General features: G+C 40.5%; 1 protein-coding gene across 4 annotated transcripts; it reads left to right on the top strand.

Moving 5' to 3' along the window:
• The first annotated feature begins 2,278 nt into the window (after nt 1–2,278).
• On the top strand, nt 2,279–17,261 carry MISP3 (MISP family member 3). 4 transcript variants are annotated; one of them, XM_034434419.3, is made up of 4 exons: nt 2,279–2,370; nt 6,230–8,817; nt 11,142–11,224; nt 15,206–17,261. In XM_034434419.3, the coding sequence occupies exons 2-4, from the start codon at nt 6,258–6,260 to the stop codon at nt 15,299–15,301; spliced, it is 2,739 nt and encodes a 912-aa protein (XP_034290310.2). In that variant the 5' UTR covers nt 2,279–2,370; nt 6,230–6,257; the 3' UTR covers nt 15,302–17,261. The 4 variants fall into 4 exon arrangements, with proteins under 4 accessions (XP_034290310.2, XP_034290311.2, XP_087744720.1 ...); XM_034434420.3 differs by lacking the exon at nt 2,279–2,370 and adding an exon at nt 3,181–3,466; XM_087888594.1 differs by lacking the exon at nt 2,279–2,370 and adding an exon at nt 3,260–3,466 and having other exon boundaries at nt 11,142–11,206.
• Nucleotides 17,262–20,183: the final 2,922 nt, after the last annotated feature.

The following is a 20,183-nucleotide window of genomic DNA, read 5'->3' as shown; positions in this document are numbered from 1 at the left end:
GTGACGTGAAACATTTTGAAGGAACATTTCCTTCTCATTGCTACAGGCTCTAGAATCTGGATTGCTCAGGTTTCAGCATAGATAATAATAACGTATTTGGGACAGGAGGTGACTTTGCTATACCTCAAATCCCTGGAAAGAGCTCTATGGAGCTTGGTACCTCCATAGATTGTGCCTGCCATGCCCTTGCCTTCCCCTCTGCCCTCTCCCCTCCCCTCCAGATGGATCCAGTCTGTGCCAGGCAGCAAAGGGTGACTCAGGAAAGTCTCTAGTCTGAGTGTTAGTTAATCAAGCCCTTGAATGTCCTCTAATCCTACCAAACAACAGAATTTGATCTTTCTCTCTTTCAGTCTTTCTGTCCCACCTCCAAACAGAGGGGAGAGGAATGTCCCAGAGGACAACTAATCCAAGCAGGTCCTTTAAGCGGCAAGGTGTCAAGCAGCCTCCATGGTCCAACAGAAGCATCTCGGGACTCTGTAAGATGCAGAAGAATTGGCGCCCAGCTCTTAAACCACAGAATGGAGCTTCTTAGAATTAGTGGATTTCTAAGACAGCTTGAATTCTTTGTATTTATTCCCACTTTCCTGCCATAGTTCTCAGCATGGGAACATCCCCAGTTCAGATTGCTAACCTGGATGTCCCATGACTTGATGGTTTGCCTCTAAGCTCATTTAAGCATGCAAACATTTCATGGCTCAGCTTTTCTCTTCCAGTTGTCTTCTGTTCTGCATTTTCTCAAGCCATGAGCATGGCTGTTTTTAGCACAGCTGATCTATGCTAACCATGTAGATGCTATAATTGAGTAACAGAAAAATAATTCAATGGAGAGAAGGAAATACTTGGGAATGCTTGTTAATGAAAGCACTGCTGGTAATATCCAACTAAGACTGACCTGTGGTGTAGACTTGTGGCCTTTCAGATGTTATTGGACTACATCCCTTATAGACATCTGGGCAAATCAAGATAGTATCAAAATAATATATGCAGGCTAACATCATGACTCAAACTCCACCCTTATCTACTTGCATCCAGATATTTGATGGAAGTATGTAAGCTGTGGGTTTGACTTGTGATGTCTCAATGTACATTTATGACATACTGTACATTTTGTTATTTGCCTCCCAAATGCCCCCTGGACTTTTGACAGTTAGATTGTGGTGGAAACAAGTAGCACATTTTATATGTTGTCATCATTGTCAGCCATTCGGTGATGACTTATTTTTGGCAACTCTATGGATCAGCACTCTCCATGCCCCTCCGTCTCTCACTGACTCCTTCAGATCTGCCATGGCCATCCTGGGATCATCCTTTATAGTATTCAGACTGGGTACTAGAGCAGCCCCTTCTCCTTTTTCTGCTGATCACTTCCAGCATTGATTGACTTTTCAAGTGAGTTACCTCTCATGCCATGACATTTTATGCAGAAATAAGAAAATACCAAAAGAATACAATAATAGAAAAGAATAAAAGAATAAAAATAGAAAGCTCTTGATCTATAAGGGTGATCACAAATCATTATTTTGGGAGGCGAGTGACGCCTTTTCTATCCATCCATTGTCTTCATATCATGGGTCAGTAAGTCTTCAGATGGGATTCCCAATTTATTGGGGCATGGCATTTCCCCCTGGGGAATGCTGTAGTCAAGGAGGAATAATTTTACCTGTGGAAGGATAGAACAGGAAAACAAAAAACTACTTTGCACTGAAAACTTTATTCCCCCCTTTCCCCCCTCCCCATTCCTCTGTCTAAGAAAATTGGCCAGGAATGTTTATCTGCATAAATCCTTCTTCTTCTCAAATTATTAGCTTGTGAACAAATGCAGTCCTTCCTGCCCAAACAAATATTTTGCTGGGTCAGAGACAGGCTCGCTACTTTAGCTACCCAGTTCCAAGGGTGACCAGACAAATGCCTCCAAATCCATAATCACAATAGGAAGACAAGGGTCTCCCCCTTGTGAAGGCAGTGCTTGCTTAGTATCAGGAGCTGTACTATTTCTGTACATGGAAGCTCCATTCATCTCATAGCGAAGAACTTTTGACAAGCAAGGGTTCATCTTGGCTTTTTAAAGAATCCTAGATGTGTTCTTTCATAAGATTGAGCTTTAACACTGGCCAGCTGCCTGAGCTTGGTTGTACACCTGCGTTTTGGGCTTCAGAGTTATGTATTTCCTTGGCAATTCTTTTTGTAGTCTTGGCTGAGGGAGTCTTGCCAGCAGATTAGCCTCAGGCGTGTAATTGGCTGAGTGGCTGAGCATAAAACACTGGGAGGCACTAAGCACTTAGCACAAAGCACTGGATGCATTTTTGGCTGGCTGGGACAGAGTAAGGGTCTAGGAGTCTGGCCGGGCGAGATCGAAAGCACCAGAGGCAGGTAAGACAAATCCCAGCTGGGCTGCTAAGAAACCCCTGCTGGGCATTGCTGCAGGAAAGAAAGGATGAAGAAAGAAAGGGTGGTTGCTATGTAGGCAATTACATACTGTGTAATTATTCTGAGAATCACGAGAAGAAAGGAGTGAGAGAAAGAAGATTGTTAAGAACGTATTTATTTATTAGATGTATAGCCTGCCTTTATTTTCTGTAATTAAGTTTGGTTTCCCCACGACAACCACTCTGCTGGGCTGAGAAAACGCAACTCACCCAAAGTTGTACTCCATGTCTAAGGGAGAACTGGAACTCACGGTTTCCCAGTTTCCAGTTTCAGTGCCTTAACCATTATTCCAGACTGACTCAGGTGTGATATTGCAGACATTGGAGTTGTGTCATCCCCCAAACCATTGTCTCTTTATCTATTCACCATTCATGAATTTACAACTTGTTGGCCAGGAGGAAAGTACATCAAAGCATCCAATTGTGGGTCACCTCTCTTTGACAGCCATTGCTCTCAGGCAAAATGCTTTTGTCACTAAAAGATAGGAAAGAATTTTTTTAAAAAAAATAGTGGATTTTAAAATAGTGGATTTTTAAAAATAGTGGCTTAGCATCTAATTTTGTCTGTTTCTAAGAACAGGCTTTCCACTCCCTTTTCCTGAGCTTTTTCTTCCCCAACGCCTACATCTGAACTTCACTTGCTGCCTGTTAAGAACAGAAATGTTGTTGTACCTGATTTTCACAAAACCAAACCAAGATCTATGCTGGCAGATGGAGAATTTCCTTAATTATACAGTTGCAAGCTTTTAATTGTATCAGTGGAAGGAGTTGAAACTGGATTAGCTATGCAAAGCATCTGCTCTACCCCTTGGCTGCCTAAAATCCATAAAGCCAGTAACTGCAGGGGGTAATGAAATGAAGTGAGGCTCTGGGAGACTCTGAAGATAAGCTAAATGCCTGTTGAGGATAGCTGAAGAAGGAACTTTCCAAACTCCTTTTTCCCCAATTCCAGGAGACAGAGGAGGAAAGAGATGGTGGAAGAGCATTTCCTCAAGTGCTAGCAGAACATTCTCCTGAACCGTGGTCTGTTTTTATGGAAGGCAAGTCTTGATCAATGGTACATCTGCTTTTCGTGGGAACATTTTGTTTCATGCACAGTTCTAGAATGGTCAGAGATGGCTTGTTTAAAGTTTGGCATCTTATTCCAAAAACAGGTCAGGTGATGGATTTTTCATTCAGTTTTCCAGGCAAGTGTTGGAAGTTTTTTGTATCCAAGTATATAGTATGAGGGAAGAAAGATTTGGGTAAAGGGGGAGACCAGTTGGTACTTACCAGCCTTTTTAAATCCAAGGGAAATTTATTATACATGGTTCACTAAGCCCAGTTCCTAACCAGGAGAGAAGTTTAAAATTGGTCTGGTTCCAGGGAAGCCAAAGATGTCCATCTACTCTTTTTTTTTTTTTTTTTTTGGTTTTTCTGAGGCTGGGTGAGTATTTGAGGCTTTTCATTAAAACTGCAACCTTTTAAGTGATAGGTCTAATATTTTGCTGTAAAGTTCTATTCAACTGCATAGAAAACAAAGGATCAGAAAATACTTCGAGAGGAACTGCTCTTTCTTAAGTTTGGAGTCAACACTGAAGGAATTGTATTAGAATTGAACCTGAAAAAGAGGCATACAGTTTCTAATGCTAATTGGTGGTAATTAATTGATGGTTTTTGGGGGAATGCCAGAAATATGACCACTATAATGCAAATATTTGTAATTTGAACGAACAAAGTGTTACGGTGCTTAGCCTGACATGCTTTTGGTGTGGTTTTCAGGAGAACTGTGCCCATTTTATTACTCTGAAGGGCAGCCCCGGCCAATAATTGAAAATTAGATTAGGTGAACTGGAAGACCCTTTCTTATTCAACCTCTACTGATGTGGACAGGCAAATATTAAAAGCAACATACAACAATGTAGGCATAAATATCCAAGGGGTATCCAAAATATAAGGGAATGCAGAAAATATTTATTCTTGCTCTGCTGTCCACATATCCTGTCCAGAATATTTCCCTACCAACATTTTGCAAACCTGTCTTTTGCCCTTCGATATTCTTTTCTTTTACTGTCAGAAGGGGGAGCCATTGTCTCATTTAAATTTCTCATTTCCTTAAAAAGTGTAGGACCGCCAGAAAGGCTGACAAATTTTGAAAAGTGGAGGTTTTCTTAAAAAAAAGAATGGACAACCATTTGGGATAGTCCAAGGGTCCTGCCTTTTTTAAAAAATTTGTTTTTATTGTTTTTATATCACAAATTCCATTTCTAAATTGAACAGTGTGTTTTCTAGGTACAAAAGTGTTAAAATTTAAACATCCTCATAATCATTATGATCCTATCAACATACAAACATATAGTAGATACTATCAATCATTGTTATAAAGTATACTATCTTCCATATTAACATCAATTATATAAGCATCAAATTGTTTACTAATCAATTTTTCTTTCTCATATAATCCATATTTCCTATAAACCCATCCATCTGATCTCTGAATCTATCGCCTAACCATTTGTTAAAAAGTTCCCATGTCATAAAATATTCAGAATCTTCTTCTTCTGTAATTTTTAGCATTAACCTATCCATTTCTGCACATTCCATTATTTCTTTTTATTATATTCTCATCTGTGGGGGTTTGTTCATTTTTCCAATATTGTGCATATTCAATCCTGGCTGCTGTTAAAATATGTAAAATTAAATATGTATTACCCTTATTATACTTTTCTGGTAGCATGCCTAACAGGAATATCTCAGGTTTCAAGTCTATGTATTGTTTTATCATAACTTCTAGCCATATGTGAATTTTCTTCCAATATTTTTTTTGCTTTGGGGCATGTCCACCACATGTGATAATATGAACCTGGTGTTTGGTTACATTTCCAACATTTGACAGATTTATCTATGTACATATTCACTATTCTTGCAGGTGACAAGTGCCATCTAAAAACATTTTATAGAGATTTTCTTTATACACTGTTGACATTGTAAGCTTGTAGTTTCTATTCCATAATTTCTGCCATGTGTCTAATTCAATTGTATAGCCAAAATTCTTAGCACAAATTATCATAGTTTCTTTTACTTTTTCTTCCTCCAATTTAATGGTTACATATCCTCTTAATTAATTTTTCATCGGTTCCCATTAGCATCTGATCTAGCTCATTTGGTTCTTTATAAAACCCATATGCCTTCCTGTCTTTTTCGTATCTGGACTGATAGGTCAATCCCTGATCTGTTTAGTTCTTGTTTAGTTTTTAGTTCTCCCCTTTCATTTAGTATGTCCTTATATCTTATGATTTTTTCCATATTTATGAGATTTGGGTGTATCACCGCCTCCATTGTAGATAACCAAATTGGTATTTTCTGATAATGTAGCTCTTTGATTTTAGTCCATACTAACAGTAATGCCTTCCTTAATGTAGTGCCTCTGGAAGTAGCTACGGTATGTATCTCACCCTTCTTGTACCATAGAAAGGCATGCCATCCCAATTGCAAATCATGACCCTCCAGTGTTAGTGATCTTATATTCCTCAAATTAATCCACTCCTTCACCAACATAAGTGCCGATGCTTGGCAGTATAGCTCCCAATCTTGCCTCAAGGGTCCTGCCTTGAATAGAGGGTTGGACTAGCAGACCTCCGAGATTCCTTCCTGCCCTATGATTCTATGTCTTCTATGAATAGGTTATTACCTAAATTATTAACATGAAATATATACAACAATAAAATTATAAGGCACTAATTTGACAGTTGAAGCCCATAAGATGAAGGGAATATCAGAAAAGCAACAAGTCACATTAAATAGATTAATGTTCTTTGTTCTAGATCTGTTGGAGAAAGAACCATTTTCCATATGACCACAGAAGCATTATTCCTGCCCCCTCTTGGCTCTGGGCTGAAGCACATCAGCCAGGAGAGCTCAGAAGTGGATGAATTCAGGCAGATGGTGGGAACCAAGAATGTGGTTGAGGATGTTTCCATAACCTCTGAACCCAGTAATCCATTGATACCCCCACTTGAAGATGCCAGCAGTCTCATTGCCAAAAAAAATACAGTAGAAGAATTATCCAATTTAATACAAAAGGATGCCCCTGTGGAGAAAACCTCATCTCCAGTCATGCTTTCACAAGGAATGGATATGGCACCTGTCTACAACCAACTAGACCAAGGGCAAGAGGCTAGCCGGATCAAGATGCCAAATGTCTGCTCAGAGCAGCAGAAAGAAGAAAGTACTTCATGTCAGCTGGCACAAGGAGAGACTGGCAGTTGTCTTGAGTGTCATGACAATATTTTAAATGTTTTTCCAGAATTCAAGCACTCAAATGGAACCTCAATACAAGAGGTCCAAGGAGTGGAGACCAACCTGTATCACTGCTCTGATAAAGTTCCTGTTGTGCCTGCTGATTTCCTGAAACCTTTGGAATGTGTCCAAAAGGCTAAAAAGAATCCTCTTGTTTATGATGGAACTATTTCAGATGTTGCTTCAGAGCAACAGACCTCCAAAGACATCTCTAATCAACCAGATCAAAAGATAGAAGATGACACTGTAGATCATTCTGTCCAATCTTTTGATGTGTATTCAGATTCACCAGAGAAACCAGAACTTTCCAGTAGCCTCAAACAAATTCCTGCCTGTGAAGAGAAAAGCGAAGGTCTCACTTCACCTAAATCTCTCAATTTGTTGTGTCTGGAGACCAATTGTCAAAACCAAACAGGGGAGGGAGAGTGTTTTATCTCCAGTCATTCTAATTTTGATTTGACAGGTGAACTTCAGGGAACCTTTCATCCTACCAACATTCATGAAGAAATAAAGTCAAGTTGCCAAAAAATTACAGAAACAGGTAATGAAGAAATAATGCCCAATAGAGAGAATGACCTTTTACCTTCAGAAAACTACCAGAATCATGTCAATGAGAAGTTTTTGAGAAAAGCTTTGGAAGATAATACTCAGGCAACTGATGAGCAAGTCACCCAAGATTCTTCCTCCAGTCCAAATTCATCTTCCCTGGCATTAGCAGGCTCCAAGCTAGACGTTGACATCTGCTGCCAGCAGAGGGCATCAGGTACAGGTTGTGACACTCTACCTCAGAAACAGTCGGCACGGTCTCCTGTGGCAACCAATGACTCCTGTGGACCTGCCCACCAGGGCCTGGCTCCTGTATGTGACGGGCAAGACAGGGAAGGATTGGCTATTCATGAGTCAAGAGGAGCCGGCAATAATAATCAGTCCCAGGGTGAGGTTGGAGCAGAGTGTGTGCTGGAATCTGAGAGGCAAAAAGAAGCGACCAGGGACTCTGAGCCTGGAGAAAATACCAGCCAGCCAGAGGAAGCAGAGAATCTGACTGGTGCCAACAAACTGGACAAAGCATTTCCTGACTCACAAAGCCTGACGGGTACAAGTAATCCAACTTGTCCCAGAGAGGCAGCTGGTGCAATGGTTTTAGCCAGTGTTGAAGATCTGCTAGATACCAGGAACAGAGCAGACTCTCGAGGTTTAGCTAATGCCTCTTTAGCTAATGGGTTAGATATTACTACAGAGAATTCTGGCTTGAATCCAACACCAAGAAAGGGATTACTTCTTGATGTTGCAGACCCCGCCAGTAGCAGAGATCTGGTGAGCCCAGAAGATCCAACTCTTGCTGCACCTCCTGCTGAGGAACACTTGGTGACTGAAGAATCAGATTGCCCCACAGACCTGATGGGAAATAATACCTATGAGCCTGAGAACCCTTCTCACACTACTGAGACCCCAATTGAGCGAGAGATCCGGGTACATCTGGAAAGGGAAGAACTTCTACGAAGGGAGAGAGGCCTGGGCAGTTCTCGAGGTACCCAGGAATATGTGGAAGTGTGCATCAAACCTATCTTGAACCAAAGTATGGCATCCTCCATAAAACCGAAGGAGAAGGAGCGTCAGTGGGCTGGTGTCCAGATGCAGAGGGAGATTCAACGGGAGTGTCGGCGTGAAGAGGACCTAGTGCAGTTGGGCAAGGTGAGAGGTACCTATGACCGTGGTACACCCCAAGAACTGCAGGAGAAGAAGATGATTTTTGAGCAATATTCCCACCCTGAGACACCAGACTTCAAAAAGGTGGTGCATAGCAGCGGCAGCAACAGCTGCACAGAAAATGCAAGGGGACCATCTTTTGCTGAGCTCAATCGGATGTCCAATATGATCATCCTGGACTCTGGTGTTTTAGCAGAACCAAAGCAGCATACGCCAGGGAGAGCCTCCTTGGCTAGCCCCTTTTTCTGCTTGCGTGCCAAAAGCTCTCAGTCTCTGTTGGATCAGGAGGTCCGGGAGGTCCAGGAACGAGAACGGGAGCTGCAGAGGCAGAGGCTCGCCCTGTATGGCTCATCATTGCCTTGCCACCCAGCAGAAGACTCCAATGAGGAAGTTCCCTCCCCACCAGGTAAGTACTGTAGTAGGGGAAAAGTGGGGTGAAGAGAAAAATGAAAAAGGATCACATGCTTGGCTTTGAGTTGAGGAATCAAAGCAAGCAGGTGATCCTTTTTTCATTCCTCTCTTCAGTTTCCCCAAAACGGTTTTTCCCAAACTGTTTTGTCATTCAAATAGACTACAGCTCCCCTTATCCCAAGCGGGATATGTAGCCCATTTGGAGAATGCCAACAATTAGAAATGAAAGCAAAAGGAATTTGGGTGAAATAGAGGGGCAAGAAAAAACTAAAAGAAAGTTCTTCAGGAACAGATCATAGCTGAACAAACTGTGGAATATCACTCCAGTTATAATAGCCAGCAGCTTTGATCAGTTTTCTCCTTTCTGAGGACTTTGAGATGTGTTGGGATTATATCACCAAGAATTCCCCATTCATGTGTAGAACAGTTGTTTGGGGAAGATTGGCTAGATGGCTGTAAGGGGAAATTACACTGATTTATGAATAAAACCATCACTTTTTAGAAGGCGCATAATTCTGTAAGCTGGAAAAGCATTCTGTGTTTTTTGGAGGCTTCTGGGCATCCAACAGAGGCATGCAAATCCAGAAGTATGTTTGCTCTCCTGTTCCAGGCCTCTTCTGAAATCCACTCATTCTGAGACTAGTTTGTTGGGGTCAAGGGGTTAAAGTGCTTGATCTGGTCAGTCAAATCACATTGCAATATGGTCTCACTGCATGACCTTGAAATTGCTGCTCGGTCTGGGATATTTAAAAAGAAATGCGAAACGGGAAGGCACAGAAACCTGAGGACAAAAGTATGTTTGGGGAAAGGATTCTGAACGGGTAGCAGGGCCCACTTTTATGCCATTTGTTCAAGCTTGAAGAAAGAAAGAGGAAAACTGTGATGTCATACAACGCTACATTGATGCCATAGAATTCTGTTTTTAATCTTGATTTAGTCTGTTTGCCACTAGCTTTTTCATACATTGCTCATCCTAAAGACAGCAGTGCATTCAGATTCTTCCTCATTTCAACATGATAAAATGAGCTAATGATATAAAGAAAACTAGGGCAGACAAAATCTGGTCCATCCAAGTGTTTTGCCTTCAGATCCCATAAGGCCCCGTCAAGAGGGCCGATAGTAAGGACGTGTGAAAACTAGGCCTTGATTGTAGTGACACAGGTTTTTGACTCCTTCCTAACATTTCTCTGCTGATTTCTAAGGCCTAAGAATGTTGCATGGGCTGCAGTTGATCTCTGGATGTCTCACTGCTTGCCAGCTAATGTGATGCAGTGATAAAAGAATGTTGGACAAAAGCAGGAAAACCTCTGTTCAAATCCCTTTAAGTTTAATATCATCTGTTGGTCTTGTAACCATCAGTCTATCTGTATCATACATGTATTTATATGTGTGTGTTTGTGTGTGTATAGCATGTATGTGTGAGTATAGCATGTGTGTGTGTGTGTATGTGTTATGTATGTGTACTGTACACTTTTGAGAGCAGACAAGAGAATTTCATGCCAGTGTGCCCACAGTAAAAAATGACAATAAAGGTTATCTATCTACCTATCAGCTGATACAGAGTGAAATGTAGCATGAGAATTTGGCATCCAGAAGACAAGGCATGTGTATCCAGAGGGTGGAAATAGGTTTCTAGGGTGTTATAGCAAACACTGGGTTGAACTTTAACAGAGGCAAGACTGAAAGGGAAAGCTGGGTGTGAATGTTTATGGCTCTGAGTATATTCTCAAAAGAGGTGTGGAACCCATAGAAGAAATGTGGCAGAAACACACGGAGGAAGAAGAATCCATTTCTGATTTGTCTGTGGCAGTGCTCAGGCCATGCTGAGCTCATTCTTATATTATGGCTAGACATAAAGTAGCTTGGAATTAAATGTATTACGCAAACCCAACCATCATGGCTTGTAATCTGTAGTTTTTTTTAACATGATGTACAGTATGGAGCCTGCAAGTTGTAAATCATTTCTTTAACCAAGTTTAAATGTACGTGTGAACCCAGATACTTGCTGAATTTAAAGCCCTTCCCTGTTATTGGTTCCTTTGTCTAGCCATGTCAAGCCCTTCCAAAGACCTGGGATAGGCAGATCTGGATGTTTGATAGTGTTACAGATATCATCTCAGGATGTAAGCTGTTCCAAGTAAAGCTGCAATTAACTGATGTTGTTGTTGTTGTTGTGTTATTTTGGCATAATGATGGACGAATGACTCTAGAGGTGGCTACAAGCTGCTAGTTGGGGGGAATGACCACAGAAGCATTCCCTTGCTAACAAGACTGTGTAGCTCCTAAGACTGATTTGGCTTCCTTTTTCTTTCTTTGCAGAGAGACCTTCCTGCAAGAAACTGGAGGTCACTTGGCCCCCTCCAAGCACTTCAGAGAACATTCAGGTGAATGGCCTCCACCAGGTAACAAGCAGGGTAGCCGCAATTATAGTCACAGCTGTGACATGTCTATGGAACAAAGCTAGATATAATATGCTCTTAGCAGTCCCAAATATGTCTCTCTGTGTGTGTGAACAGAGAGAGAGAGAGAGAGAAAGAGAGAGAGAGAGAGAGAGAGAGAGAGAACTATGATCCTGTAAGAGTGTGGGGCACAATCCTCCTGTCTCATTCATGAATTTATTTTAGAACGTCCAGATAACTTTTTCTTGTTTCTTTTTCAAACCTTCCCATGTTTTCCCACCATCTTTGTTTGTCACGTTTTTTAAAAAATCCCATTACTGTGGGTAGTACTCATCATTCTTAAAGCACTTAAAGTAGTAAGAGGCAGGTTAAAAAGGGAGAAAACTTGCAGGAGATGTTAACCACGGTTCACCATATTCCATCTGGTTCTTCACAATTATTTCATACTGAAGCTCTTAGTTCTCCTCTAAAGAATATAAGTGATTATCTTGCTACAGATCAAAATTCAGGTTCCTAGAGCCTTTCTCCATTCTCAATCTGCCCCTTCCTCAGTCGATGGCCTGGAACAAGGGTCCAAAAATACAAAGTATTCAATTCAACATTCCAACTTTCATTCTGTGGCCTCAGAGCAAGACCAAGGTTTTTAGCTTTTTTCCACAGTTTTTGCAATTCTCCAACCCAATCCAAAATGATTTAGAGAAATTATTTTGGTAGTGATCAGTCTGATCCCATCCACTTTCACTATATGGATCATGCTGTGTTGTAGAAAAACCAATACAGCCCTGAAACCAATAGAAATCTCTAAACTATAGGCTTTCTATAATCTCTAATTTATCACTCCCTCCAATTCCAAACAGCACAGTGGTATTGTCAGGGGTAATGGGCTTTGCAATCAACATATACCTAGGAATATTAAAGTTGAAAGATGAGGCTGCTGTACTCTATAGCAAGTTTTCCTGACTGCACTTGGAGATGCTGGGGATTGAACCTGGAATTATCTGATTGCAAAGTATATAAATACTATGAATGCAAAACCATTCCCTTGTTTTGCCTCCTATTTGTTCCTTCTCTTTGCCATCTTCCTCATTGTTAACACTGTGGTTCATTATTCCTTGGAGAAAAGAAACTTTGTTGTTCTTGTAACTTATTCTGCTGTTTCAAAGCTTTAAAATAACAGTAAGGCCCTGCTCACTATTTATCACTAGTAGCTTTGATTTGCTTTTGCAGTCATCATCTCCCCATGGTCTTTCTCCATAACCCAGAACTTTATTGCATCCAATAGAAGCAGTTGCAGGATTGTAGTTTTGATAAGAATCTGTTCCTTTGCAAAGATCAGATTCTGAAATTTACTTTGAAATATATGAAGCGTTTGCTAAGGATGTCTATGGTTAGCCAAGTCCCATTTTATGTCATGGTGTGATAAGTATGGATGGAGCTTGAATGAATTTATCTTTGTATGTTTGCATGAATGAATGAATGAATGAATGAATGAATGATCAATTGGCATGGGAGTCTAAGAGTGGCATGCAACCCTGGTTGGTGGCTTAGGGTATTCCCTCCATATTTTTTTTAACTTTTGTAATTCTTAACTTTTAACATTTTTAAACTCTATCTTTAATACTGTTTTAATTATGTCTCTTTTTATTTGCAAACCTCCTAAAGTCACTTATGTGAGGTGAGTGGTGTAGACATTGATAAATAAAATAAATATAGAGGGTGACAGAGAAAACTGAGCTCCTTACCTTTTATGTGGTAAAATGCAGCTAGGAGTGTACATGCTTAAAGTGAGGCGCCTGCAAATTCAGCTCTTCAATGATATGTCTGAATATGCACTATTCAGGTCCTTCTGTTGCATGTGCCTCTTTAAAAGAGACAAGAATGGTACGGTACCTAACTCATGTCTACTCATAGCTATAGTTTATCATACAAAAAGTGGCTCAACTTTGTCATACTCTTATCTTTTGCAGAGAGAGTTGTACAAGATAATGTCTTGCACAAACCATTCTCACAAAATGGACCTGCGTGCATTTCTGCAGAACACAAAACCCTTGCTGCTATTTAAAACAGTGGGGAAAAATGCTGATCCCCCCCACCTTTTTTTTAAAAAAAACAAAACATAACTCTTTCAATGGACTCATTGTACTGCAATACATTTACATTTGTTTCCTTTGTCCTTGATAGCAGCAGGAAAATAATTAAACTGTAATAGTAGTGCTGAGCTATTATTCTTACAAGTTTTCATATCTAATCTCATGTGGTTGCAGATATTGAATATTCACATGCTTCAGTTTCTTTTTGTCCTTTATTGAGAGAGTCTAAAAACAACAGCAGATTTTTCTGTCTGAAGTTCCAGTGGGAAGCAATTGACCTGTTACAAGACTGAAGGAGCTTCTATGGGGTTTACTTGTGTTTCTTTTTCATGCCTGGACTTCTCCCCTTTCCTAGAAGAGGACCCTGGAAGTGCCCTAAATGGCCAACATGCTGGTACCACCACTAAAGGACAAGATTGCAAGTTGTGCCTTTGCTGGAACGATTTGGAATTTATTTATTTATTGTTTGTTTATTTATTTATTTAACATATTTCTATCCTGTTTGATTTCAGTCAAGCCAACAGAGATACATGTTAAAAATACAAAAGAGCAACCATATAATTAAAACAATCACAGATTTTATAAAACTTCAGGGTTTTTTTTTACACCGGGGCTGTTAGAAATGCTGTCAAATGAAATAACACACAAGTCTTTAGACTGTACAGCTGCAGTCCTTAAACAAATCCATTCTATATTTTTCAGTGACATATCTGGAGCAGTGGATGATTTCTTGAGTTAAAAATAAGTTTTTAACTTCTTCTTAAAACAAGAGAATGAAGTAGTTCTAATTCTAGAAGGAGGGAATTGTGCAAGGTTGGTGCTGTCACCAAGAAAGCCTTACACCTAGTCAATTCTTGGTAAGCCTCCCTCTGGGTTAGTTCCTATAGTCAGCACTTCCAGGAAAGTTAGAAAAGTCAACTGGCAACAAATCTCTGTGCATCTTAAATTTGACTAAAATTTCAGGAATCTGGTGTAGCTTTGCCAGAGCAGGTGACCCATGATCTTGTCAGGAAATAACTCTGAGAAGTTTCATCATCAAAAATTAGGTGAACTGTGGTCCGTTGGCAGATTACAATCTAGCTTTAGTCCATAACTGCTGTACATCATGGCATAAAATTGAATGGGGCTCAGATTGTCATTCATCCATCAATCACCATGCCAGTCTCCACTTTGAATAGCTTGCCTAAGAGCGTGTAAATGTAAAGGAACAAGCTTACTTGGTCTCAAGCGTGTGATCTTTTTTGTGTAATATGAGAAAGCATGACATACCCAGCTCCCATTTGCATTAGAAAGAGAAGCAGATTCTGTCTGTGTTTTCTGCTAAGGCAGTAATCCTGATGCATTTACTGTGATGTGCATCCACTGAATCTAGCCATACTCTGGATATATTTATTTGTTTGTTTGTTTCCTGCCCTTAATATATTTGCAAATAACTCAAGGCAGTAATGCATTGCATAGACTTGTGAACTGGCAAATAGAAACCACAATTCCCAAACTACAGTAGCATTTGAGGTGGAAATTTTTCCTTTTAAGAGCAGATCTAGGAAAAAACTTAATTTTCAATAAAGCATACAAAGGGTATATTAGACATGTGATTAAGTTTTATGAATTAATTTTTTTTAGAATTTTTGAATTATGTTAGGATCATAATAATTGCCCATTAAAGGCAACTACTGATGTTGACAGTGCAATCAAATTGTATTCTTTGGAGGTTGGGAAAAATAAATATTAGCTTAATAGGAAAAATGATGCTGAGTGCTTTTCTTTGTTCTGAACTAGTCATGGCAGCATACTTGAACTTAGTTTGCACGCTTCCTTTTTTCATGTGTTTTTGAACCTCACAAACTATTGCTTCCCGTTTCCCACTTTTACCCCTCCCCATTCAATCCCACAGGTGGAGAGAAGTCCTCGAATTCTGCGTCGCCAGAGGAGTGCCTTAATCCAACGTTGGGAGTCTGGAGCTATTGGCAATGTGGAGACCCAGGATTAGTGGCTGCCACAGCCTGAAGAAGCAATGGGTTGACCTCCTTTCATAAGATACACCGGGATTTCTCAAGGAGTGCCCCGCACAAGCATAAGTGCCGTGTGCAAGCATCTCTCTGGAGCCCATCATGCACTCTTTCTATTCAGCCTTTTGATTTGACAGAAATGTTCCAAAGCCTGCCTGCGTTATCAGTGTGATCATAAGCAGAAAGGATGTTTATGGTTGGTTGCCTTCTTCTGAGAGTTAAATTGGAGCGAGAAGGAAAGACTATGGTTAGACTATGAGCTGTTCTGAGGGCTTATATAAGCAGAAAGATGGGGTGTCATTTTAGTAATCAATAAATCAAATTAAGCTCCAAATCCAAAGTACTGCAACTATTAGTTTGTATTTATGTAGGGACACCTGGATGGACACCAATGTCTCTTTTAAATCACTTTCCATTCATAACTTTTTTCCTACATTTTATAGCTTTGATCCACAGGGTCCCACCACGTGCAATTTTTTCAACTAGATCCATGGATGTGCAGGTACACTCCGAGCAAAGCTGGCTACTTTGAGGAGGTCTAGGTACACAAGACAGAGGATTACCTTTCAGTTTGGGAGCTTGGCAATTAACTGGTTGGCTCTCTGGGCTGATTATGTCTCTGGATACATATCCTCAGGAAAGAAAGATATTAGATTACCAGCTCCTGTGTGACTGATTTTGTCCTCAGGTTTGCTCTTATTTAACATGTTGCATGTGGATTTTGCCCTTGGGTATTTATATAGCACAAAAACATATGGTAGGAGTAAGCCCTTCATATTACTCCAATTCATAGGGGAAAAAACCATAACAAAATACTTATACCTTTACAAAGCTCCCTTCTGTTGCTCGTTTTACAGGAGATGCTGGCTTCTGTTCATTTTTTAAAAATTAAAGATTATTTTGTGTAGGAGTAACCTCAAATTGCTGGCTTTTATAAATGCAGCAAGAATCCTGATCTTTAAAATTATTTCTTTGGCCCTTAAAAAGAATTGTTGTCTGAGATTTTTTTCCTCACTGAGAAAATAAAGGACTGTCATTTTTCCTAAAAGCCATTTAAGGGAAAGAATGAACTTGCTTAATTAACTATTATTTAAAAGGCTAAATCTATAATAGCATTTCCTTTTGTAAGTAAATGGGATTTATTGAATTAACAGGGCATTTAATGCACAATAAAAGCTAACTGGCAAAGGAGCTCTCTGCCTTGACTATTATGCCTAGGCTATGTTTCCGCTTTGTGGCAACAGAGAAATGATTATGTCAACATCTTTAGCTTAAAAAGGTGGGGAAGGATCCTATTTCATCTGGCTGGAGTGAGAGTCCTCCACAAAGGCTTGGTTTGCTGAGGTGACTTTACTTGTCTGACTCATAAAACCACATTTTATGAGGAAGCAACAGGTGGCTGAGAAATATGTACAAGCTGATCTCATAGAAACGGAGTTTTGGTCACAGGTTCAACACTCACCAGATTCTTCATTTGCCACACCTTTTGCTCACTTCTGATGCCTTTCTGGGATCTGAGTAAGAGGCAGTATTTGATCAAGTAAAAAAACAAATGACCCCCTCCCACCCCAAAGCTATACTTTCAACCAGTAGATTTATTCCTAGCAGTGCCAAATCCAATGCTGTAAATTTTTCTTAAGAATTTACCCTACCATTTATGACCCTTCTTAAAATCAATGTGAAAGAATAGCCTTTATTAGTGCCACTTGTGTAACGCTTATTTGGTATCAGGACAGCTCAGTAGCCACACCCAAACTTTTTAAAGCACTCCTTCCTAAACTCCTTCCTTTTGGAAACATTTTTTTTTTACTACTTTTAAATGAATAAAACAATGTCTGTATGATCTCTGTATGTTTTGCAAACCACTCTTTGATAGTTGGCATTCTGTAAGTGTTTAAATAAATAAATAAAAGGACATTCTGCAATGTAGAACTGAAAAAAGCCTTTTCCAGCCTGAAATGAATTAACAGGTTGGAGTTGGGATCCTTAAACTCTAGAATTTTTTTTAAAAAATTTGATTTATATGTCACCCTTCTCCGGAGACTCAGGGCGGCTTACAATGCGTTAAGCAATAGCCTTCATACTTTTGTATATTTTATACAAAGTCAGCTTATTGCCCCCACAATCCGGGTCCTCATTTTACCTACCTTAGAAAGGATGGAAGGCTGAGTCAACCTTGAGCCTGGTGAGATTTGAACTTGCAGTAATTGCAGGCAGCTGATGTTAATAACAGTGCTTTAGTCTGCTGCACTACCAAGGCTCTTGGTAGCTACCAAGGCTACCATTGCCACTCTTTCTGTTTTTTTTAGTTTTTTGGGAAATCATAACCAAGTGTAATCTTTAATACTAATAATGAATCTCCCAGCCTTTTCTCTCTACCCCCACACCCATCCCCTTCCTGGGTTTTCTGTGCATGCATGTTCTGGAGAGAGAGCCAAGAATAGCACTGGGAGTTAAAGCTGGAGAACAGTTTCTTGAAATGTTTACTAGAGTGTATCAATCATGGGAGTTATAGCTACCATGGGGAAGAGAGTGATCCTCTCATAAAATGATGGCAGTAATGAATGAGAGGGGCCCCAAAGCAAAATGTGGAACAGAGAGCCAACTGGGTAGTATGCCAGCCTTAGAAGCAGAGCAAGTAGGTGACTGAGAAGGGAGGGAGCAATGCTGTATGTAGGGAACCAGAAGAAAAAAAATGCCACCCAGGCAGGGGTGGACTTCAAAAATTTTAGCAAGGAGTTCTCTGCCCAGTTGCTGGGTCGGTGTGGACATGGTGGGCGTGGCCTAGTCGGCTTCCTGCACCATGACAGGGGGGTGTTTTTGCCCTCCCTGGGCTCCGGGGGCTTTCCTTGAGCCTCTGGGAGGGCGAAAACAGCCTCCCAGCAGTGGTGGGTTGCCCCCGATTCGCACCGGTTCTATAGAATCAGTAATAAACCTGGCGGGAGGCTCTGCCCACTAACCCTGACATCATCAAAATGCTTCTGCACTTGTGCAGAAGAGCATGCGCGCGGCTCTGTTGCAAACTGGTAGCAAAGGTAAGTAGAACCCACCCTGACCCCCAGGCTCTGGAGGCCCTCTGGAGGCCAGAAATGGGGCTGTTTCCGGACTTCCCGAACTTCCAGTAGGCCCGTTTTTTTGCCCTCCCCAAGCCTCTGTGCACGCCCTGCACTTACCTGCATCCAAAACGGGCTGCGTGGGACTCCTGGGAGGGGAAGGTTGGGTGGGTGGGGCCAGCCAGGAGTGGGATTTGGGGGTTCTCCAAACTGCACAGAATCTTAGCTAGAGGTTCTCCCGAACCCTTGCGAACCCCCAGCAGCCCACCCCTGCACCCAGGTCATCTTTACAAACTTCATTTTATGTAAAGTATGTAATTTCAGACACAAATTATACATTTGCAATATATCATGGCATTGTGACATATGTGATACTAATCTCACTAGATGCTTATGGGTGGGACTATGTCCTTTCCTCTCTTACGTACGGTATGTATGTTATTGTTTAGTCATGTCCATCTCTTGGTGACTTTATAGGCAAGTGCTCTTCATGCTATTCTGTTAAGCACAATTTCTTTCAGTTGTTGGAAGTTCATCTTGTATCAGTTTTGATATCATCAAGCCAGCATGTTCTTTGTTTGCCCCTTCTTCTTTGTCTACTAACCATTCATTGACTTCTCCAATTAATTTGCATGCATGACATGGCCAAAGTAAACCAGACATAATGTTCTGGTAGGTGTTTCTTCACAAAACAGGAAATAAAAATGTGCAGTAAGCCTCTACTAGGCCTAATCCACTTATTTTACTATTAAAATAAAATAAGGTAACTTATTTTACTATTAAAATTGGCAAAAGAGAAGGAGAAGGTTTTGACCAAATAGCTAAAAAGATAAGAAAAAAAAAATAACCAGGGACAGGGACAGGTGGAGGGAATTGTCAGTGCTACAAGCAGTATAAAGTTTATTTGGCCTAAATAAACTAACACAAAGGGAAAGAAGACCAGTTTATTACAACACAAGAGGATAACAGGACTGGTAATGTTTAGGATGTTCATGTTCTCTCTGATATAGAAAAATCATGCCTTCTACCATGATAATTGTAATCATGGTGATTTTCATGGCTGATGGACAGGCAGAGATAAGATTGTGGGTCTTTTTTCTTGGTGTTTCCCCCCCTCTAATTATCTAGATTTGGACTTAAGTGCCTTCTCAGATCAATTCCCAATGAATTTTGGATTGTCATTGAAAATTAAAAAAATTCCACCATCATTATATCGTACTTTTCTGCTGAATCTGCACAGGTTCTGCAGGCCACAGAAAAGAGCTTTAGCAATTCCATTCTTGTTGGTGTGTATGTATGTATGGAACTAACATTGGAAAGCACACACAGCCTTTTTCATGAGTGAGTAGTGTGAGGGCCAAGATATTAGGATTTAATAGCAATGCTTTTAACATGGCAAACAAAAAATTGTCAGCGTATGTCTAGTTTAAGGAAGAGAAAGGCTAAGGTGACATGATAGCAGTCTTCCCATATTTGATGAGGTGTCAGAGAGAAGACAGGGTCCACCTATTCTCCAAAAGACCTGAGGGCAGAATAACAACTACGATAAATGGATGGAGGCTTATCAAAAAGAGATCCAATCTAAAACTAAGGAGAAATTTCCCAACAATGAGAACAATTAATCAGTAGGCACTCTATCGCTGGAGGTTTTAAGATCTTGGGCAGCCGTTTGTTCAGAATAGTACAGGGTCTCCGGCTTCAGCAGTGGGCTGGATTAGAAGACCTACAAGGTCCCTTCCAACTCTAATTGTGTAATTCTGTCATTCTTTTCAGACATTTTTATACCTGCAGTTATAGTACTAAGCCAAAA

The sequence above is a fragment of the Pantherophis guttatus genome, chromosome 2, assembly GCF_059756535.1.
Source record: "Pantherophis guttatus breed Tessera chromosome 2, ASM5975653v1, whole genome shotgun sequence".
NCBI lineage: Eukaryota > Metazoa > Chordata > Lepidosauria > Squamata > Colubridae > Pantherophis > Pantherophis guttatus.
The sequence above is the reverse complement of the archived record's forward strand: the minus strand, read 5'-3'. Positions and strand labels throughout refer to the sequence as shown.

What these genes read in the sequence shown, in the direction of transcription:
- MISP3 (XM_034434419.3), top strand. Translation starts at nt 6,258, where the DNA reads ATGACCACAGAAGCATTATTCCTGCCCCCTCTTGGCTCTGGGCTGAAG. An exon ending in GGAAGTTCCCTCCCCACCAG is followed by an intron (nt 8,818 to 11,141) that starts GTAAGTACTGTA and finishes CTTTCTTTGCAG; the next exon opens with AGAGACCTTCCTGCAAGAAA. An exon ending in AGGTGAATGGCCTCCACCAG is followed by an intron (nt 11,225 to 15,205) that starts GTAACAAGCAGG and finishes TCAATCCCACAG; the next exon opens with GTGGAGAGAAGTCCTCGAAT.